The 23,936-nt window shown below is 35.9% G+C and overlaps 1 protein-coding gene across 1 annotated transcript in view; it reads left to right on the top strand.

The window, feature by feature from the left end:
* VPS50 (VPS50 subunit of EARP/GARPII complex) overlaps positions 1–20,566 on the top strand; it is a 72,153-nt gene extending 51,587 nt beyond the window's left edge. The window contains exons 21-28 of the mRNA XM_023920350.2: positions 1,479–1,600; positions 4,775–4,855; positions 11,827–11,975; positions 13,036–13,132; positions 13,280–13,438; positions 15,290–15,411; positions 18,217–18,406; positions 19,829–20,566. Coding sequence (XP_023776118.2) covers positions 1,479–1,600; positions 4,775–4,855; positions 11,827–11,975; positions 13,036–13,132; positions 13,280–13,438; positions 15,290–15,411; positions 18,217–18,406; positions 19,829–19,948 — 1,040 coding nt within the window. The 3' untranslated portion in view covers positions 19,949–20,566. The remainder of the gene's footprint in view (positions 1–1,478; positions 1,601–4,774; positions 4,856–11,826; positions 11,976–13,035; positions 13,133–13,279; positions 13,439–15,289; positions 15,412–18,216; positions 18,407–19,828) is intronic.
* The last annotated feature ends 3,370 nt before the right edge of the window (positions 20,567–23,936 follow it).

Genomic DNA, 23,936 nt, shown 5'->3' with positions numbered 1-23,936 from the left:
GTGTAGTCAGGTAGTATTCAATAAGCAGTCTAAATTAGATAGAAACTTGGAAGGTAGCAGTGTCAGGATATTGCTTGGTTCTTACTCTAGTACTCTATCATTTTTTCAGATATGTAGCTGTATCATGAATTTTTCAACTTAGTTATCTTTGCCGACCTGCAAAATTACTTGCTTGAAAATCCAAATAACTACCCCATTATTAAAAGCTAGCTTGTGTTTCTTCGTTACCCAGTTTCTCTGATTAAACCAATATTTTCTCTATTTATTAGTAAACTGCTTTTCTGGGCACAATATTAGCTTGAAGATGAGTGTTGTTGACTACAGGAAAAATAAATTGTTTTAGCACCTTCCTATAATTTTTCTAACCTATCACATCTAAACACGTCTGGAATGTGACAATTTGTGAAATGACCTGCTGTATCCTGCGTGCTGGGTTAGACTGCGTTTGTGTTTTGGTTTAAAAATTGCTGTCTAACTCATACTGTAATAACCAAAAGTTTGTTATATGTTATGTTTTTTAGCACAAAAGAAGGGCAAGCAGGATGCAATTTTTGAGACAGCCAGCAGGAAGTCTTTGCAATATCAAGATTTTTCATTAAGTGTGCTTCTTTTATGACCCAGTGAAGAGCCATGTCCTATGTTGGAAAGCAAAAATAACTGAAAACTGTAGGCCCTTCAAACTAGGTCTGTAGGGAAAAATCCCTTTTGGACTCCGAATCCTAAGATCAGTTTGATTCAGATAACATATAAATGAAGATCCTGAGGCTGGGGTTGTTTTTTTCCCAAGTACAGTATGTTACAACAGAGAATAGGAAGGGAGAGAAGGAATTACTTTTCTCCCTGGATGTGCCAGGGTACTGACATCCTCCTTTACTTATAGTGTGTCCCCCTGGAAACATTTCAAATTTAAAACTATTTGGGATTCTTACCACAGGATAGAAAGGAAGGAGAGCCGATAATGCTGTATCACTGATGTGAAGCACATAATTCCTAGAGTTGTTGGGTAAAATCCAATCTTGGACATACCATTTTTATACTGTGTTTTTCTATTGCTTGAAAAATATCCATATGTGCATATATAAACACACTAATGCATAAAATCTTCAGTGGCTCTGTATAGCATTTGCCAGAGACTGCTTTAGCAGATTATTATTTTTTAGCTAAATGAAGCTGAAACTTGTAGAGGATCCAGAGAGTTGTATGTTTTGAATTTGATACCAGAAAGCCAAGAACGGTTGAAGACATTTTGATAGGGATTAACATGTACATTTTGAGAAGTCTTGAAACAATTGTGGTGTCTGAAGTCATCATTTTAGCTCTGTTTTTAAACCTTTCCAATCTGTAAATTATTGTTAAGTTGTTGTTAATAAACATTGAAGGCTACATAATACACTTGGTAGAGCTGGCTTTGAGTTTGTCCAAACTGTTTTTGTAGCACTTGTGCTGTGGAAACTGATGTTCTGTATTTAATTTTTAAGGGAAATACATGCAGATGATGAATATTCTGAAACCTATTGCATTTGATGTGATCCACTTCATGTCCCAGCTCTTTGATTACTATCTGTATGCAGTCTATACATTTTTTGGCCGAAATGACATGGTAGGTAGAAGCATTTTTCATTTTCAAGTATCACTGTACACAGAGAATGGAAATACAGAGGAGATCTTTGCTTAAAATACTGCCTAATACATAATTCCCAGAAAAATTAGCAGCAACTGAATGGATTTGAATGTAGGAGAAAGAAAAGGCTGATTAGATCAGCAATAAGGGAAAAAGGTACTGGGAGCATTATTGTCAGTGAGATATTAATCATATTACATTTTGAATAGACAGATTCTCTGTTCTTATTTCCAACACTATTGAAAAGGAGGAAAGACAATGTGAATTACCTAGAAGTAGTGGTAGAAAGTGAGTAGCAGAGGAGCCTGCAGAAGGAGGGTGGTTTGAGCCTAGACAGTTGTAAAGTGGTTGAATTTTTCTATATGTATTTCTCTAGTTTATATAAGAACAGCAAATGTAGGAAAAAGGGGCCGTGCAAGTTAAATAGTAACTCAAGGTTAAGAAGTTTGAAAGATTGAAAGACGCTTACTCATATCTAGTATTCTGCTTTCAAGCTACTTGTATTAATGAAAAAAGCTTTTTTTGAGTGATCTTGTAGTTGAAAAAAATGCTTGTTGGCAATGTATTTACATAACACGGATCAACTTTCAATAGAATTGTCTTAATAGGTGCATGTAAAAACAACTTTATCCTGTTTTAGCCCCTAAATTACTCCACAAGTAACAGTGTTGAGGGGTTCCAAATACATCATCATGTGTTGGCAAATTGTAATGAATTTTCAGACTCAACATATGGTTCTAAAAAGCTTTGAACTGTTCTATTTGGCAGTACAAATGTATTTGCAGTTTGTGTTTACAAGATGGGCAGAGGGTTTTTTCTTTTTGTTGTGTGTTTTTTGTTTTGTTTTGTTTGTGGTTTGATTTGGGGCTTTTTGGTTTGTTAAGATAATTGATTTCCATTGGCTTAGTTGCTCTGATACTCAAATTGTGTTGCATTTATTGTTATTTTTTTGCACCTCCTGTTTTATATTTCTAAAGCCCATACCAACTTCCTCACTCTGTGCTTCTAACAGAGAACAGCACAGTGCTAGGCAGGTAAACATTACAGCAGATGGGTGGTAAAATTTTGGTTTTTGTAGTGTGACTAGTATTTGTTTTGACATGAGAAACACAATGCTTACAAGGGTTTATTATTGTAATAAAACCTCTTGTAATGCTGCTTAAATGTCCTCACTCCCCATAGTGTTTCTAAACATTTAGAAAGTAGAGATGGGTGATGGTATGTGATTTAGACCATTCAGCAACTCAGAGTTCCTGTTTTGTTTAGAAAATAATGTCAAATGAGATTCCTTAAATGTTTGGAATTGTTTGTGAATTTTGTGGTTACTTTGTATATGTGAGTACACACATAAGGAGAGTGGTTGGCTATACAGAGTTCATTGCCAGCTCAGTAAAAACCAGAGATTTAAAATACACATCGAGTTCTATGTCCATTCATGATGCTGTCATTGCTCTTTCCAGACCTTGTTCAAATCATTATCCTGTGTAATTGGTATTTAGCTTTCTTCACTGCCAAAAATTAAATGCTGTTGTAACCAGAATTGCTTTAAAAACATTTTTTATTTGTGGGATGCAAATTAAGCCTTCCTTAACTCAAATTATGGAGCAAGAAAAAATTAAAAGGATTGCCTGTATTTAATATCCACTCACTAAAATTTAAGACATTAATGAACATGGCACAAAATAGTTTTCCTTAGCAAAACAAATTGATGTTAGGTTTCTTTTTTTTTTTTTGACTGGACATTGCACTAATTTTTAAACTTACTTATTTTAATAACTATAGGAGGTTATTATAAGAGGTAATTACTATAAGAGATTAATGATAAGAGGTATAATTGGTGATGAATAGAATTACTCTGCAAATTGTTTAATACTCTGCTTACTAGGCTTACTAGATCACCAATTTATGGGATTTCAAAATCTGTAGTTCTGCAAATAGAAATAGGAAAATTTGTATAAATTGAGTCAGATGTACTGATGAGGGAAATGTTCATGGTGAAGCCATGAGGTTCTGTTCTTGTGGACATGTCTCCTAGATCAAGTTTTAGATTTCATCAGACTGTACTTCAAGTAGGAATTCAATCCAGATGTAAGTTGTCTTTTAATATATAGAAGGATTGGGGCAGATGGGCATTTTAAATCAGAAACTTAAGATGCACTAAATGGAGACCTAAATTATGCTTATTTGTATTCAAAAGGAGAGGAGGAGGTCGCATAAACACAAATACTTCCCTCCCTGATTCAGCCCACTGAAAGGAAGTCTAATAATGCAGTAATAATTCAACAGTACCCTAAATATAGTTCAGCAAATTGCCTTTTGGTGTGAATCACATACCAGAACTGTATTCAAATCCTTCCAGGTTGTTGACTGAAATGTGTGTTTCTTACATGTCCTGTTTCAAATTTCTTTGTTGTGCTAGTTTGTTGGGGGGTTTTATTTAGAGTAGAAGATAAGAAGTTACAATAATTATGCATGTCAAATCAGACTCTCAGCTGGTATAACCCATTGCACTTAGCAGGAAATTAGTGTAGATATATGTATATAAATAAATACATATATATAGAGTAGGTATATACATAATTCTTTATCCCAGCTGAGCATCTGCCCCATACGCTCCTGAGCCATGAACATGAAGATGGCACATTTCTGAGGTAGATCTTTGTAGGCATTAAGTAATAATGACTGTTTATAAAGATCAATGGTTATAATTTTTACATATACAAGATATATATTTGATAATTACAAGAGATTTTATAGTTAGAAAGGAGTGAAAACCATTTGACTTGGTGTGGTGTGAATGCAAGGCTTGGAGGCGGTGTTGTGAGGCACCGTTCCAGGCTCATCAGCCATACAAGAAAATCTGGAGTCCTGCAGTTAAATACAGAATTATAACAGTAAAAGATACTGGATGTTTTACTGGTATGAATGATACACTGTCATCTTCATGAAAGGTAGTTAGGTAATTCTTTGCACCAGTACAGTGTTGAGTGCTGTGACCTATGTTGATTTTCTCTTCATTTTATATGGTTGTGATTCTGTGTGAAAATTTTAATGTAAGTAAGTTGTAGATAAGCTCAAGTTTTGCTGTGCAATTTTGAAGTTTAAACCAATGAGATTTCCTTCCCCAACTTAAGTAGAATGTATTTCTTGCAGTTTGAATCAACAGGACTGGGCCTCAGTAGCAGCAGATTACGCACCACACTGAACAGAATTCAGGAGAGTCTGATTGATCTGGTAAGTACCTGGATTTTGTTAATGCTCAGTGGGATAGAAGTCTGTGTACAATATTCAGGAATTATATTTCATCACAGCTTTTTTGATTTTTTTTTTCTCTTTTCACATTCAGTATCTAATAACAAATGCTTAGTTTCATGACGTAGACATCATTATTATATGAAATCAGTTGTTTCTAATGTACAGCAAAACAAATGAAATAGGTTTTGGTAGACATTAGCAGTAAAATTCTGTATTTAAATCTTCTATTATGGTTCACGTAATAAAGAGAGATATTCAGTATTATCCTTACTAAGAGACATTTTATAAAAAAAAACTAATAGGTGACTGACTCATTTTTCCTCAGTAAAAGAACAGCAAAACAGTAGGCTATCCTGAAGATTATACACCTTTCAGGATAATAGAGGTTGTATACAAGACCTTCCTTAATTTTGGGGAACTTTCCTGATGTATTTTTTGGATTATATCCCATCGGTCATTTCATGAATTATTTTCAAAATCTGAAAAGTGAATATGATGCTCATGTCACACTAGCAGTAGATTACTGTCCTGCACAGGAGGATGGTAAAGGAGACTGGAGGTAGTTTTTGTGGATTCAACTGAACAGTAGAGTTTATACAGAAATATTGCTAAAAACTACACCAGAAATGGAGGTTTGAAGTTTTCATCTTCCACCTAAGTATAAAACCCTTGAAACATTTTGAAGAAATTACCTCAGGGTATAATAAATGGCTTGTGTAGTAGTTAATACCATGTATGCTACTGGGAGGTTTTATTTTCTGAGGCTTCTATCTTAGAAAGAAAAAAATTATGTTCTACTCTGACTTACACAAAGATTTGGCACTCCGCAGAAATGTACTTCATGCTTTTTTAATTCCTTGAAGCATTATATCAAATCCTAAACTGTTCTCTCAGAGAAACATCTTAAAGGTCTTGGGGGCCATTTCTTATACAGTCAGTAGAGGGAGCATAAGATAACTAATAACCATAAGCCTCTGTAAGAGAGAAAAAGGCTTCTTGATATTCTTCTCAAAGGCAGTGTATGCAGAAAGAAAAATTAATTCTAGGAAGTACTTGCAGATGAATCAGTTTAAGATTATGGAAAATTGGCAAGTTATGGAATTAATTTTTTTAGTTTTTCTGTAGTGATGACTCCTGACAGTGCTTTACAAACTTTTTTTTTTTTTAAAGTTAAAATAATTAAAAAAAAATAAATTATAGGAGTGAAATAGAAAAATAGCTGCAGTTTTTCTTCTGCAACCATTAATAGTACTATAACAGATAATGTTATTGTCAATTGAAATTAATAGCTATGTTCAATGTAAGATTTGAAAGAAAAAAGAAATCTTAGCTAACTGCTATTAACTTAAAGACATTCCATGAGGTTTATTAATATCTTACGAACTTATGCCAATCTTACACTATAAATTGAAATTATTAATTTTTTTATTTATGAGGAAGTAAAAAGAAAAAAGAAGTTTTATTTATTGTTCACTTATTTTTAAGAGTTTGTGAAAGTCAAGGTTCATTTTCATTGTGTCATGAAAAGGGTGTTTCTCAAGACTGTATGGATGGTTCTGAACTGCTCAAGGGATTATCCTATCTTATTTTAAATTTTTGTAAATTGCTCTCTGAAAGTATTCATGTTTGTGTTGTGGCATTCAGTCCCATGCCCTGTTGGGAATTTAAGGTTGTTGCGTTGTCTTCTATCCATGGTAACTTAATGTTAAGGGCTTAAATTCTATCACATTTCAGTTCCTGATGGCAGCATCAATATTTTATTTCCATACAGATAGTCTGAATCTGACAGTTCTGAGTCTGTGACCAAAACTTGGCCAGACTTGCATGTAGATCAGAATAATTTCACAAATCCATCAGTGTCTGTGAAGGTTGAGCTACCTTCTCAGAGGTAATTACTATATTCTATATATAGATCTATATCAAGACTCTTCAGTAATTTAGACTGGATCATTTCTAGCTTTCCTCTTGGACTTTCACAATTCTTTTTTTTGAGATATCAGTGGATGAAGGCCTCTTTACTCAAATTTATTGTCAGGAGTTACAGGAATAATTAAGAGGATTGACTGGACACCTCCTCCAGCTTTGTGTAGAATTCTGGTAGCTTCTGTTTGGGATTGAATTAATGCTCTCTAGTTTTTACCAGTTAGCTTTTATTGTTATTCAGCTTAATTTTAAGTTTCCTTTGTGAAAGAGTAAGTGATGTGGAATGGAAATTCCACTTCTGGCAAGTTAAAGCACTATTGTTTCATGCATTTTTGTAGCATGTTCAGTATGAAGAGTATGGAGGTCGTTAGGAGGTCGTATGGAGGTCCCTGTGCCTCATTATGGAGCTGCTTTACTTTCTCATTATTACAATGCAAGAAGTTTCTGTCCTTGTATATATACTGTGCTTTCACTAACCATACTTGGGGAAAAAGTACTATCCTGGTTTTTATTTGTACCACTGAGAGACTAAGTTAAATTTCTGCCTTGTAACCAGTGTGCAAAAGACTGCAGCAATTTGAAGCACTTCCTCTACTCTTCCTTCCATCCTTTCTCATGCATCACATGCCTCCTGCTTCCACTGGAGATTCTTGTCTCCTCTGAGCAGTATTCAATATAGCTGAATCACTTCTCCACTGATTTTTGCAGTCTAATACTTCATAGAAAACCCAACTGTACTTTATGAACTGCAGCAAGTCCTACTGCAGTTTAGATTAATGTTCTAGACAGTGAACAGGAAATAGCTGAGATGCTGGGAGTAAACAATTAAATGATGAAGTGAAATAAAGTGAAAATTTAATAGGTAAGACCTACTGTAAGGTATCTGTAGGCAATACTGATTAACCTGTCCTGCTGTGCCTGCTACACTTCCTTGGGTTATTGTTCAGATAAGTCTGGTGCTTTTAATATTTTTTAAAAAAAAATATTTTTAACACTTTGGGTTTTTTCTTTTTTTGGCAAAAAAGAAGAGCATCTTGTGGTTTGCTTCAGTTCCATATATACCTTGAAATTATTTTATCAAATCTATTTTGTGCAGTTTCCTTAAAAGGATGTTGTGTGGGTTGTGATACGTCTTTGACATATCCCAGTTCTGCTGGATCAGCAGGACCTGCTACTCTGATGCAAGAAGGAGCTAAGCAGGTTTATTCTGCTTTAGTATTGCTCTCTGCGTGCCTAATGCTGGGTGCTACAATATGTTCTCAGTGTAACTTGACATTTCTTGAAATTAAAGTTCAGCTGGCTGCTATTTAATTTTCTGGCTTCTGCTACCCTCCTCTCCTCTTCCTCTTGAGGCTGGCAGTTTTACAGGACTCTGCTTGTTTGCTGTGATACACAAAGGGAATCTTTGGGAACAGACATTTTCTTGCAGATTTTCTTCATTGCTGGAAGGATTAACTTTAACAAGTCTAGTACACTGAAAAACATCTGACTTCTTTAAATAGTCTGTAGCCTTTTTTCCTGTTCCAGCCTGTGTATCTTGCCCCTTTATTTGCTGCTTTCAGTTATTTGATCATTTCTGTTAATGAAGGCAGGAGGAAAAAACACATGCATCACTGAGGCCCTTTCAGAGTGATCCTGTGCTTCTATTGGCACACTGGCTCTTTGCTTTTTGCTATCAACATGCTTTTGCAGTGCCTGCTTTTTAAAATAAATTAGGAGAATGAAATGCTCATGCTGTTTGGCCACGATATTTGAACCAGAGTTTGACTCCCTAGCTGAAGGTAGCATATCTTTCACCTAGCCAGTTCTCACGTACCTCTTGTGTTCTTCAGATGCAACACAATTTTGGCATTTAAAAGATGTTACTTACCTTCATGGGAAGCAAAGAGGAAGAAAAAAAATGTTTAAAATGTGTCTGAAGTGGCAGGCAACTTTGAAGTGAGATAAATACAAAATGAAGTCTTCATAATATTAGTTTTTTACATAATTTGTTATTAGTCTTTGAAAGTAGGAAAGCTTCTTAAATGTTTACTACCGATACTCTTCCCCCAGCTCTGTCACTCATTGTCTCTCCTAAGGATACAGCATTGCTTGGTGAGCTGTGGGTTTGGCTACTTCTGTCCTGTGTAAACACTTCAAAACTGATCCTTTTGTTTTGGTTTGGTTTCTTTGTTTGCTTTGTTTAACTTTTTTGTTTTTCTTTGGTTTTTTGTTTTGATCTGAGTTTTTGAGAATGGAATGAAGTTAAAAAAGTAAAAAAGTGGGCAGATAAAGAGGGAATTTTAATAATTTATCAATACTGTCTTTGCCTCAGTTAATGCTTTTAGAGAATTGATTGTTGTGGCTAGTTGATTAGATGTCATTGCCTATCTGCAGTAAACATGTGGATGTCCTCAGGAAGTACCTTAAAGCTCTGTGAAAGGGGTTAACATGAGCTTCAGAAAATATCCAGGTCTTTTGGCTTGCTTATCCATTCTGATAAACTCAGCAGAATGCACACTTCATAGTACTGTGAAGCATCTAGTCAGTTTAATTCCAGATTCATCTGTCTGAATGCGAACATGTATCAGAGCAAAGAAAATTTCAAATAACATAACATTCTAGCTAGCCCTTATAATTGTTCTATGCTCAGTGCAACTGTATCTGATCACATTTGCTATAAGCTTCTTTTAGAAGTTTTATCTTCTGCTTATTGATGCATTTCTGTGAGACCTCTTAGTGCTACAAATGATGTGTTGATGGAATTGCTCAAGTCAGCAGTCCTTGTTTTTAATGTCGTAACTTCTGAGGGGAACTGTCAAGGTTCCCTGCTTTATTGGCTTTTTACGTCTGTAACCTTGTTACAATATTTTTTTTATAAGTCTGAAGGTACTTCCTCACCCTTGTTAGTGAGCACTCTGCTTTCCCAGGCTGTGCATTGTTCCATCTGCTGTAGCCCATTTTTATGTTTGTGTTTGACACCTCTGGAGATGCAGAACTGAAAGAGCCTTTCTGATTTATCAAATCCACCTCCTGTTGCCTTGGGCTGTCACACCACAGGAGGACACTGCCAAATAAAATCTGAGAGAGTTAAAGTGGAACTTGTGAATTTTTGTTCCTCCACACCTCAAACCACTTTTAACAGCTTGGATGCTATTATCTTCTCAGTTGTCTTATATTCTTAATGTCACTTTTGGTTTGGCATTCATCCAAGCAGTAAACACATTCTGGTGCTGCTTTGTCTATAGCAGCAAAGTTTTGATCTTTTCTGCTCATCCTGTATCACTTAGATTCTCACCAGGTCCTTACACATTTTGTCATAATCAATTTTCACCTGCCCTACCTTTAATTGCTGCAACACTACCACAATGGGTCTGTCAGATATTTTGCTATCAGAATAACTGCCCTGCAGGTTTTGCAGCTTTCACCTGTTCATATGTGCAGTACTTTTTCTCTTGGAGTTTCAAGGTCTGCAGTGAAATACTCCTTAGTCTCAATCCTGGCATACAGAATGAGTGACACCACTACTGATTTCCACCAGTGTTTCAGGTGCTCACTGCTCTCCTCCTTAAGCAAAAGTGTCTGAACAAAACCTGTTTGAATAGCAGCTTCTCTATTTCAGTTCACTTCTCATAGCTGTTCTCTGCTGTGAAGCCCAGAAGAAATTCATGGCTACTGTTGTGATTAGTCTGAGTCTATTTTTCTCCCTCCTTTCTTATTTACTTCACTGCAATTTCTTCTGCTTTTATTTCTATCTCTGGTTGAAACAAATAGTTCACAAACTTGCAAGCTGCTTTTTTTTCATGATGTTGTTTCTGGCTTTATCTTTTCCCCTTTTTTAACTGCAATTTCAGAATTACACTAATTTGTTTTTTTTTGAGTCCATACATAAATGTTATGATTAAACACTATTGTCAAATTGGCTGCTTGTTCCTTTGCTGTTTACAGCAGCCGTGTTGGGCCACTGATTTTACTTTGGTAAAAGTTATTTTTTTCACCGCTTTGTCACTGTGGTACTGTTATTTGTTTCCATTCCATACATACAGACTGATATGTTGTAGCATCCATGTAGACTCTGGCCAGGGTTTTATCCCCGAGGGTCTTGAAAGGCCCTTACTAAAATCAGTGCCATATCCTGCCTGTCTTCTTACTTGTTTTGGGTGCTATATTACCTTTACTTTGTAACATTTCTCATCTTCCTGTGGCCTGTGTATAAGCATTGTATGAAAAATTAATCCAAGCCATCCAGAACTACTTTTATGTTTTCATGTTTTCATGCCCTGAAGCCGTCTGAAGCCTGGGAAGTAGCCAGGGTGTCCCTTTGTACACATGCTCTGGGATGAGCATTTCTTCCTTCTGTGGTTCCTCTTCTATCTATATCCTGTACTTAGATTCCTTAAGTGTGGGGGTAGAATTTTTCCTCTATTTCTTTCCTTTAATTTTGGAACAGGGCACTGTTTCTCAGTACATATTCTATTTCTTTGCTGTGAATATTTCCTTTGATTTCCTTGATGCTTCCTAGCATCAAGGTGTCTGCAGGATAGAAGTTTTCATGGAATGGTTTAGTTGAGGTGTTAGGGCATAGGTTGGACTCCATGATCTTAAAAGTCTCTTCCAACCTAGCAATTCTGTGATTGAGAACATCAATTGTTATTTTACCTAAGTTAGCCACAGGTCATATAAGCAGTAAAGCCCATGCAGAAGTAACATTCCTATGGTATGTCTCTTTAGTTGATAGCTGTCAGATTGAAGATACTGTCTCCAAGCATGAGAAGTCAGTCTCCCAAAAGGCAATTGGGCTAAAGCCTGTTAGGATGTTAAGGTGTAGTTTGTTTTTTTTTTTAATTAGTTTTTTCCTTGGCTGCTGATTTACATGATATGATTTTTTTCATCCATTTCACTATACTGTTCATATAGAAATAGGCTTGATTTAAATTACATCTTAGAATTTGAAACATTCCTTCATCTTACCTGGCATCTGAAACTGTTCAGCTGGAGCCATCCTTGCTGTTTTTGTGGGGTTTAATTTGTTTAATTCTTTGTTTCAGGAGGTATCTGCTGATCCTTCAGGAACTCTTGCAGCTGCTGAAGAGAGAAAAGAGAAGGTTCCAAGCCCACATCTCAGTCATCTCGTAGTTTTGACATCTGGCAATTCGCTGTATGGCTTGGCAGAGAGAGTGGTGGCCACAGAATCCTTGTAGGTTGTTTACTGTATATACTGTATTTCTGATCACTAAAAGCTATTGATTGTTTAAGAAATTGTGGTTACAATCCAAAGCCTTCTTGACAGGTCAAAAATTCCTACCTCTCAATGTGATTTTAAATATGAGTGATAAAGGTAATTTCTTTATTAAAGGTACTGGAGTCTAATTCTTTGGTATAGCAACATGTAAACACAAGAAATGAGACTCAACTGCAGATGATCCAGTAATTTATGATAATATGTGGTCAAATCTAACAGGAAAAAAGTTTAATTTCAAAGAGGCTAATGGGAATATTTAATCTATATGGTTCATTTCACCTTATATTAAATACTTGACTCAGAACTGCTTAGTTTCCTATTAGTTTGGCTTGAATTACCATGTTCTTTGCAATGGGTGGCTATGTCACACCTCAGGAGAAGAGATTATAATCAATTAATGCAAATATTACAAGGTGATTTTTGCTTGATAAGAATTATAGTAAGAGTCAGGAATTATTTTTTTCCTCACACGAGATGACACTTAAAAATTAGGAGTTAATTTTAAATTTTTTTTCATTTATGCTTGGTTAGAAATATATTTCCTTATTATGTTATTAACAAATTCTACCCCTGAGAAGGAATATGAAATCAAAATTGATTTTATAGATTCACTAGTATAAAATTAATTGGGAATGTTATTTTGAAATTCTAAGATGGATTTATTGATATTGATGTTGACTGTCGTGGAAACTGTGACACTTGGTCGCTGACTTTACTAGACCTCGGCTCAGACTTTTGCAGCATATCCTCAGTAAAATAGAAATAGGAATTTTTGATATTCAAGCCTTAGTCTCTTTATTCAAGTATTTCCTTCTTTGCAAATACATTTTAAAATTGTCGGAATTGAGAACGCTAGTTGATATGCTGGCATGCAACTGATACGGTTTCTCTTGGGACTAAGTTTTCCAAGGCTGCATGTTGTTATTGCCAGATATGTCAACTATAGAGTGAAAATTGTAAAGAGACATGCCAAATGTTGCACTTAGTTCACAGGAAATTTTCTTTGCTTTCAAAGGGTATTTCTGGCTGAGCAGTTTGAATTTCTTCAGCCTCATCTCGATGCAGTGATGCCAGCTGCCAAGAAGCCTTTTCTTCAGCAGTTCTATTCTCAGGTCAGAATTGTGTAATTCACAGCTGATTTTCATACAGAAGAGTTGAAACTTGTACACTATGGTGCAAATACTTCTACATCATAGTTATGTATTGCTCCTGCTGGCCAGATATTTACTGAAGTGAATTCCATTTATTTTCTATTTCAGACAGTGTCAACTGCCAGTGAACTGCGTAAACCAGTTTATTGGATTGTTGCTGCTAAAGCCATTGATTATGAACAAATGCTTCTTCTCATGGCTAATGTGAAATGGGATGTGAAGGAAATCATGTCCCAGCACAATGTATATGTAGATGCTCTTTTAAAGGTGAGTATTTTATGGAAAAGGTGTGCTAGAGTTTATATAAACACTAAATTGCTGCAATACTTGACTAAAAGTTTTAAAAGTGGCATGTCTGGGACAACGCATCATCCTGACAAATGGCAAATTGCTGTGAGATCTGTTCGGAAGTGTCATTGTTCTTGCTTCTAAAGCATTGTTTTCAGTGCTGGTTTTTTGACTACATGGTGTGTGAAGGTGACCAAAAAATTTAATGAGTCTCACATAAGTCTTGAATGGTAGAGAAATGTGTAGTAAACAGAGTAACACTGAGGGAAATTCAGTGGCCAGAGATAGCACTTTTTTTAAAAAAGCCAGAACACATTATTTGCTGTTCTGAATAATTTTACTGATTGTCTTGGAGATGTATCATAGGAGCTGTAGGACAAATCAGCACCAGTAATGATCATGTAATATCTATTTGAAGTTTCTATATTTAGAAGTTAACATTTGAAAAGGAAGCTAAAGGGAAGTTATTCACTCAGCTTGTCAATTGCATTCAGTAGATGTCATTATACAATTGAAGTCTTATGGTATACAGATCTAGTTCCTGGAACTAGATAGTTCCTGTATCTTTTTATATATGCTTAAATAATGTTTCTAAAGGTCTTCAGAGGGAAGTTCTGTCAGTGGTAGAATTATGCTAATTAATTATACTATATTAATTACTAATTATTCTCAGAGAAACTAAAATTTTTATTTTAAAGATGTGTGAAGTGTGAATCTCAGAAAAAGCTACACATCTGTGTGGAATAACAGTTCGGATAAAACCTTCATACTTTGTAGCTCTTCTCTGTTAAAAAAAATCAAGGCAAAGAAGGAAGAATTTGACATATATCATTGCACTGAATTTGATGGAATCTTTGTGATTATCCTTATTTATGCTGACATGACTTTTTGATATTAGTATCAATACAAAAGCTTTTAAATAAACTGCTAAGCAAGGAGTGATTTTCTGTGTACACTAGAACTCCAGGAGCATCAGATGTGAACACAACTGTTTAAAGTAAAAATAAACTACTTTCAGCTGTGTGCACACAAAGTTCCATATTCAGTCATAGTATGTTGGAAGCAGATAAAGTGGGGAAAGAGGATTGTTGGAGAAATAGATTATGGAGCATTAGGCATCTTCATCTTCAAAAGAATGAGTTGTATGGCAGTTAAAGCATGACATGGTGGTACCCTGCATCTTGTTGCCAAGTAATCTTTCAGAAGATTTGTGTTAAATGCCAGTTGGTTACTGAGGTGCCTTCCTTTAACCTGAATTGTTATCTAGTACTGCAGTGTGGTCCTAAACCGTTAGATTTGGCTTTTTAATGGGTTATCTCAGCTCCTTCTGAAGTACTGAGAAATTATCTAATGTGAAAGGCTGAAGAATGAAAAGTGGTTACAATATTTCTGAGCTTCTCTTTGAAAGCTGGTGGGGTGGATATTTAGAGGGATAAAGAGATCATAACTGGATTTTCCTCAGTGACTGTATTTTGACTTGAAGTAGTTAAATATGAGTTTAAGGAGTGAGGCAATGAAAATGGCATTTGTAGGTTAAGCTACTAGCTTAATTTTCAGAGGTGTCAGTTTCACAGAGAACTCTTGCTCTGAGAACAGAGCAGCAGTTCTGTTAAAAAAAAAATCATGCAGGTAATGTTGTGAGTAATATACTAGAAAGTGATATGTTTTCTACTTTACACATTGAGTTTGTTCCTATTAAGCCTCTCTCCTTTGCTCTCACTTTTCAGTATTCTCTTTCATGTGCATTTCTAATTAGTTGTTGCTATTGCTGGATGCACAGAATATGATCCATATATCCTGAAGGAATAAACATCTTTAATGTTTTATTAGGAATTTGAGGAATTTAACAGGAGGTTGAGTGATGTGTCTAAGAGAGTCCGTATTCCATTACCAGTCTCCAACATCCTTTGGGAGCACTGCATACGCTTGGCCAATAGAACTCTTGTGGAAGGGTAAGTATTTATGGAAGTCTAACTTTTGGGTAAGTATGTCTATAATGATAATGTTTATTTTATAGACTTAAAAGTTTTAATGTTGTGAGTTCATGTGCTTTTGGAGACCCTAAAAATTATCAGTGCATAACGCACTACTCAGTGATTGTTTCACAATCTGCTGCAGCATTAAGCCTAAAGAGGGTGGTCTTGTTCCTAGATACTGCTGAAGAATGACACTGAATGTTTTCCTGAAGCATTTGAAAATACAGTACTCTTTCAAAGAAAGTTCCATATAAAAATAATCATTTCCCAGCAGACCAAAGAAGGAAGTTAAAATCTAATAGTCAGTACTTCCATGGTGATGCCATTTATCTTTGCCAGGAAGAAAGTGAAGTTATCAACACTGTCAGTTTTCCTAAAGTAGCCATGGAACTTGATTTTTCCAAAGTCATCAAGAGCAGAAGAGATACCTTAGATGGCTTGATCAGTAGCCTTAGTCAGGAACCTACACCTTCCTCCTCCCTTGCTCTTATAACCAGTGTCTCAGTCTTTCTGGATTCAATTTTGTAGCCTGAGTATTGTAGACTTTTCATCCCCTGCATTTATTTTTATGGTTTTGTCCCCCTGCTACATATGATTGTGCCCTTACCAGAACTTCTGCCTCATAGAATTTGTGCTGTCTTCCACTCCTTCTACATATGTTTCCATACTTCTTTCCTGGTTATCTTTACCCTATTCATTCCCTACTACCTATTTTACTTCTTTCCATCCCACTCTCCTGCTGTCTGCTCTAAATTAGGACCTCAGGAAAACATCCTTCTTCTGCAAGTGTTAGCTGCCTATTGAGGATCGTCAGCTTCCACTGCTTCCACAAAGCCATCATTTTTTTATCTCGTGCCCATTTCTTTCCATCTTTTTGCAGTCTCTAGAGAAGTGAGTTTAATGTTCAGGGTAACTAAATCCATGCATGACCTGTCTCTAGCTTCTCAATTGCTTCATATGATGTATGGCCTATACAACTAGCTTTCCTTTTTTCAAATTTTATTTTCTACTTATACCTCAAATGAAGTGAAACAGAGGCCTATCTCTTCTCTTCACTGTTCCTCTTGCCTTCCAAGCTGATAACACTGTCAGTCACTATCAACCTTCTCCACCTCAACCTTTGTGTTTGTTTTCAGCTTGTTTCCTTTTCTTATATTACATCTCATTCATCTTTGTGGCTTCAGTGTTCATGAACCACTTAATCCTTAGCTCTGAAGATCATCACTCATATGTCTTGCTCCATGCTACAGTTCAGGTTCATGCTTGTGACATGAAACTTTGACCTTTACTTTCACCTAAGCAGGTTGGACTAGAAATACTTTCCTGATATAATTTGTCCTGTACCATTTCTGAAAGTGCAAAAAGTACTCATTATTATCTTTTCCCAGATATTTGACTGTAATTTCTTATTCTTGGCCAGTTCTATTATTTTTAAATATCTTGTAAGTTCTTTTCCCACTGTGGAAAGGGAAGGAAAGTGTTCTGAATAGCTGACTCTCTGAATAACTTTGTAATTTCTTTTAATGAATGTGTGGAGTTAAAAGCCATGAAGGAGATGTTTCTCATCCAGTCATCCAGTCAATTGAAATTGCTTTCATCAGGCTCTTCACTGAATGAAGGATTACCTCCACTGCAGTCAGCTGTATCTTCCTTTAAATTTTGTCCATTCCTGTCTCCTAGTTCTGTTCTCTTCTGTTTCCCAGCTGGCTTCTTGAGCCTATTGAAAATCATCTGCTAGTCTTCTATGAGCTCCAGAGGACTTTTGCCTTGGTCCTCTCTCTTTTTGCCTCTGTTGCTTTTGCAGTCTGCAAATTCTTTCTGTGTACCAACTCTAAGTGTGAAATTTCTTCATATTCTTAACCTGACCTTGCTGTGTACTCAGCTTCCAGCTGCATATTTCTGCTGCTTCTTTTGCATCAAACCTAATAATCTAGGGAGTGTATAATAATTACAATCAGCTTTATGAACCATTGAGAAACTGAGCTTGTTTTAGATGTGGTCAAGGGTTGTCACTTGTGGGAGCAACTGGTGGATTAAGTCTCTCAAGTCTCTGTGCCCCAGACCCTGTACACAGTTGAAATTGGCATTCTTGAAGGCATTGCAGTGTCATTTCCTTTGGTCTGGACAAGTGCAGTTCCTTATCTATTTGAAGAACTGCAAAGATAGTTTTCCTCATTTGTTGTCTGTCACCCTGCTGTGATCCTTGCTAGTGTTACCCTGCCAACTCATCTAACCTGTCACTAAATTGCTGTCAATTTGTTCTCATTACATCATCAGCTTCTCACAGGGATGAGCCAGTGCTGCCACCCTTCATCCTCTCATTGCTGTGGCTGCTTTTGAACAAGTAGCTTTGTGTCTTTGGTACTCCCACTTGGCTCAGCAAGCTCCTGGCGACCATTCCTAAAGCTGCTGTGGTACCTTTCAGACTCCAGTGACCACTTGAAACCACTGTCCAGTGTGCTTATTAGCATTGCTTTAATTTCTTCTGACTTGTACTGTATGTTGTTCAGTGTAGGCTTTTTTGTGGCTTTTGGGAGAGGAGAGTGTGATTTTTTCTAAGTATCAGTGGTTACAGTGGGGTTCTTTTAGATGACTGGGTTAAAATGTAAATAAATGCAAATAAAGCTCTGCAGCAGACATCCTAAGAGAAGTTCTTGTCTGCTTTTGACTTAAAACCATAATTCTGTTTTCCTCAAGTTTCAAAAGACTAAGTTAACTTTGAGAAGCAAAATTAATTTTTATTTCCTTCTAAGTTTTGCTTTCCACTGTTTCTCTTTTTAGTTATGCCAATGTAAAGAAGTGTAGCAATGAAGGACGTGCCTTGATGCAACTGGATTTTCAACAGTTCTTAATGAAACTAGAAAAGTTAACAGACATTAGGCCTATTCCAGATAAAGAATTTGTGGAGACCTACATTAAAGCATACTACCTGACAGAAAATGACATGGAATCCTGGATAAAAGAACATAGGGTAAGAGTTAAATTTGCATTCTTTTCCTCTCTATTGAGAAAATTAACTCTGATGATAAAAACATGCTAACAACTATAAATAATCAATCCTTCCATGTGTTAAAAATTATATATGAAATATATAAATATATATGTATGAATATATATTTTCATTTATTATAATAAAACTTATGTAGAAAGCAGTATAAATATAAATGTATGTGTGCATGTAGGTGTTCATTTTTATCATATGAAGTTAGTATGTGTTTGAACTGGTTCAACATCTGATGACTGGGGAGGATGACTAGGCCAGTCACATCTGCCTATTGTATCAAAAAGTGTAGAGAACTAGAGCAAAGGGAAATTGAAAACAGCTGAGCTGTTCAGAGTATGCCAAAGTGCACAACTTGATCATCAATTATTATGGTTTGGGATCACACCATTAGGTTTTGTATTGCCTTTAGGAGTAGATTGCTTAAAGCTGTAAGGCAGAAGGAGAAAAATAATTGCTTTTTCTTTCTTTGTTTGATAATGCTTAATCAACATTTCTTGCTAAGTCTGTATTTGTATTTTGAAAATGTTCAGATGCTTTCGATCTAGTATGTTACAATTATAACAGATCTGTGCAATAGTCACATGCTATTGGAGACACCCATCTTTGAAGTAAAAGGTCTTTTAAAGTGAAGCACTTGAAATCTGTATTTTGGGATTACTTTAAATCCCACTAGAAATGGAGGAAGGAAACATGTCTTTGAATTTTCCTTGTATTGCCTGGAGCCCAAGAGAGGTTGTGAGCCATGGGGTTTGATGACCTATAGGTAAAAACTCTTTTAAAACACATTGGTGAAAGCTATGTTTTGGATAGTAATAAGACATAAAAGGTAATACTGAATATTTTTGTGTTTTCACAGTTGTTAAGAATTCTTTTCCATACATTTTTTCCTCCTTTATCATGTACTGAAATCAAAATAATTTTGAGACTCTGCAGACAGAAGCATTTAGAAGCTTATTGGAAATGTGAAGTCAGAATAAAAAAAGATCACTAGCATTTATCACAGTTTGTTTAAAAAAAAAAGGATTTTGTGTTGAAAGCTTAATCATTTGCATATGTATTTCCCACCAGGCTTCCTAAAGAATGGAAAATACATTAAAAATTGATTTATATACATGTTCACAGAGTTACTTTCTGTGAACTCCGTCCAGTACTTTTAAAGTCAAAAGCATTTTCCATTATAAGCCTCCATGTAGCAAAATATAGTTCTGTCCTCTGCATCAACTATGAAAACTATCCAGACATGACTGAACTGCAGCTTTAAATCTCCCCTGTTTACTGGTGCTTCTGTCAGTTGTAAAATCCACACTGAGTATGTGTACGTATTTTAAAATTTTCTATTTTTGTCTGGTGTTTTATTCTGCCCTAATATGATCTGCTTTTGTTTGCCAGGAATATTCCACTAAGCAGTTGACCAATCTGGTGAATATTTGTCTGGGCACCTACATCAACAAAAAGGCAAGACAGAAGCTGTTAGCTACCATTGATGACATAGACAGGCCTAAGAGATAACTGGAGAAAGCTGCTTTCTTTCTGACTTGCACCTTTTTTCTGTTCATGTGAAGCACGCAGACATTTCTCTTATGGACTAATGACAACATTTCTAATGTTGTGCATGATCTTTCTTAGCAACATTGGAGGCACTCTGAAGTGACAATGTTCTAAAATATGACTTTTCTAACCTGTAGAATTATTTTCTGCTGTTTTTCTTTTTTTTTTTTTTTTTATTTTGGTTACTTGCCCTTAGTAAAGGGCCGCTGTGTATCATTGATGAGCTGTACGTTTTGCAAAATTGTATACTGTAATTAAAACCAAAATCAGAGAGAAACACATTGGCTTAATATATCATTGATGCTCTTTTTAAAAACAGATTGAAAATATGGTTTCTTTCCTCCCTGCTTTCACCTTCAGAAATTGTGCTGTATTATAGACCAGTGTAAAATGAAAGGGTATGTATAATAATTTGGTCGATGTATCCTGCATGTGGATTAAGAGTGCAGATCAGCTAAGTACTCTCATGTTAAAGCCCATCATTCTCATATGTATTTAAAAATGTCTGTTTATTTCAGAATTAATATCAAAATTACTGACTTCAGATTAATAGAAGGTAATAAACATTGTATGACGATATGATTTGTGTGTGAGACTCTGTTTTTCCAATTCAACAATGCAAAATGTCAGCAAAAATGTCAGGGGATTAGAATAATGTTCTTCTAAGTGAAGTTTTGGATTGATACTAAGATAATCTTCCTGTTTCCTGCTCTACTGTAGACATCCTGAGTGATCTTGAGCTAAGTAAAACGGCTTGACTGCTTATGTGCCCTAGAAATAAACTTTTCAGAGCACCACTGACTTCACTGAAATTTTAAGATTTACCTTTGGTTTTTAGTTGAAAAGTTTCAGGAATTTTACTTTTTATTACACAATCAACTTTTTGGAGAGCTCTCAGACCATTTTAAAGTAAACTTTGAGCTAATAGGTAAAATAAATTACACAGGCTGCAGTCTACTGGTGTGTACAACATGCTAAATTCTCAGTTTGGGATTCATACTTGCCATTGTACTTTAATTCAGACATGAAGGAACTAGGAGTTAGTAAATGTCAGCAGTCATATAGTGACAGAAAGTTGCTCCGTGTAGTCATCATAATGGTTGTTTTCTGTGGTCTAATTTCCTCCTCAGAAGTGTGCTGAGTGTCATTGTGTGAATTTAGAGAAAGCCTGTATACAGTTTTAGATGAATGATATAATTTACATTTTAAATATTGAGTGTGTGGTATTCAGCTTCCTTGTTTATCTGTATTTTAAAGGAAATAAGATTTAAAACAAAATTTAATACTGTTCTTTATTGACCATGCTGTCTTGCCTAGTTCCGTTAAAACTTGTTTAGTGGTTTGTCACCATATATGTTGAAGCTGAATCACTTTTATCCTCATTAAAAAGGTGGTACAAATGAAAGTGTGGACTTTTGCGTCAGCCTAAGTGCCCTGGAGTCAAATCCTGAGAGAGCTCTTAGAAGAAACAAAAACATATTGGGGATTATTAGTGTAAAATATCTTTCCATTTTCTTCTCTTGGATAAAATAAGAAATTCAAATATCTTTACTAGAGTTTTGGTGAACTGAACACATTTAATTTCTCCTGAAATGCTTAGGTCACTGTAATTTTAGTGCTTACCAAAAGGTAGAGGTATAGCCATTGGAATGCAGGGTCAAGGTGGGCAATTACATGAACCACAATCAGGAGTTTATCTATAGTTTGAATTGCTACTTTTAAATAAGCCCCCAAATAAAAGAATGTGAAATATGCAGTGTTAAACCTATACAGCAACTGTGTGCTTTTCATTCACATATGCCTCAGAAATCATTGTGTTTTCCACAAGAACCTTTCCTTGCTGCCCGGGATTGATGCCAAGCAGGAAGCCACATAGCTAAATGGCCTACATAAATTCTTAGATACATGTTTTTAGGTTGTGTGAAATTGGGTGTTGGACTCAGTGATCCTTGTGGGTCCATTCTAACTCAGAATATTCTATATTACTTGGTTCTGACTGACTAATGAAGCTAAGTTTTCACTGAGTGCTGAATTGTTATCTCACTAAGGATATGTTTGGTAGTTTCCAACCTCTGATATGAGAATTTTTTATAAACCATTGATTTTTTGAGCATCTCTGTGCATCTTTTTTCTCCTGTGCAATAAGCCTCATACTGCTTTTTCTGCAGTAGAGAATATAGCTTAAATATCCATAATGTTTTAGAGGAGTGTTTTGCAAAACTTTAATAATAGAAGAAAATTTCCTTCAGTCTCCAAGGAGACTGACCAGTAATGCAGAAGTGGGCATCTGTCAATCCTTCTTTAGCCTGATGAAGACATTAAATCTTGGTGCCCAGAAAATAAGTACTCTGATATTTGTCAAAATCACCTGGAGCCTAGATGAGCAGTTTTCAAATCACTGGTTAGGCAAAGCCTATATCTATCCTGATCAGCACACAACTGCCTTTCCTACTGTCAGCTTCTCTCAGTTTTATCTCATGGTGATACTGTTCTTCCCAAAAGCAGCTACTGGGACAAAAATAGCAGGAAGCCAGCTGATTTTCTGTGTGTCCCTGATGTATGATTGAGGTCCTTGCTTTGGTATAGGTTTAATTATTCAAAGCAGAGTGACATCGATGGGAAAGACTGTCCAGCAGTGATCCAGCTGATGGGATCTTACACAGAGCAGCCCCAGAAGGTGTTAATTCAAGTGCCTCATCTGTGTAGGCACATGGATGTTCCACGATTTTAGGCAGGTAGCTACATTTTCAGGTAATTGACTGTTCTGGGTTCCATTTTTCCCACATGGCTAAGAGTCTTCCCATGTGTACAATAAAAACTTGGCTCACTTCTGATCTTCAGTGGGAAAAACAAGGCCCTGTCCAGTTCTGTTTAGCAAGCCTTGGATGTGGGGTGTAGATTACAGCTTGTGTCCACTGAAAAAACAGCCTTCCTTCTTTGCCCTTATCCCCTTAGGGGACAAAAGAGGATGAGTGATCAATGGCTGCCTCAAAGCTTCTGTGAAAGGTTTGCATTCCCTCTTAATTTTTTGCAGATGTGAATGATAAAGGTATGTCTTTTGACAGGTACCAAATGCAAAGCTTTGGATGTGAGTTCTGCTCTTCACTTGTTATTGTGTCACAGAATGCACAAAACTGTAAGGACCCTCTGTTCTTGCTATGAAAGTGATCTGTTTGGGGTCTTCCTGTTTAGGACCTGCTATATTGTAAATGACACAAATGGAGATGGACCAAAAGTGCAGATTTATTGTATTTTTGATGGCATCTATTTTATTTTTAACCACTGCTTGAAACAGCATAGCATAAAGGCTAAACATTGTATTGACAGTGGGATTATGGTGCAAATATGGAAATAATGCAATTTGCAAGCAGCAAGGTTTCTGTGCTTGCTGGCTATTTAAGGAAATTTGTGAATGTGTAGTTTTTGCACTGCCAGAGCTGGTTTTCATCACAGCAGAGACTTGGTTTTTAAGGATCTCCTGTTCGTGCATGAGATCATGAACTGTTACTTGGAACAGCATCTTTAATACTTCACAAATATGTGTTTCAGTTTTTTAAAGTAGACATAAAGCAATAGCATGCCATGTGATAAATACATGACATGTCTGAGAAACAAATGATGACATGAGTAACCTCGGTTTTTGTGTTGTGGATCCAGTGCTTAATTTTGTGGAGTATTCTGTTCAGTCCTAAAGACTTTACATGTATAAGCTAAATTAAAAATGGTTGTATGTGAACTAAACTTGAGATTGCTTGGCTCTTCTGCTAAAAAATCTCTGCAGTAAACCCTAGATGTGCTGGTTTGGTCTGGAGCTCTGGATACATACATGAAAAGAAAATGTACTTTCAGGGCAGAGATGTACCAGATCTGTGTTACATTTGTGGATTATCTTGCACAGATTTCAATGTTGTCAGATTTAAAGTTATCAAATACCTGTCTAAATGTGTTG

Source organism: Cyanistes caeruleus, chromosome 1 (genome assembly GCF_971803275.1).
Source record: "Cyanistes caeruleus chromosome 1, bCyaCae1.hap1.1, whole genome shotgun sequence".
Taxonomy (NCBI): domain Eukaryota; kingdom Metazoa; phylum Chordata; class Aves; order Passeriformes; family Paridae; genus Cyanistes; species Cyanistes caeruleus.
The sequence above is the reverse complement of the archived record's forward strand: the minus strand, read 5'-3'. Positions and strand labels throughout refer to the sequence as shown.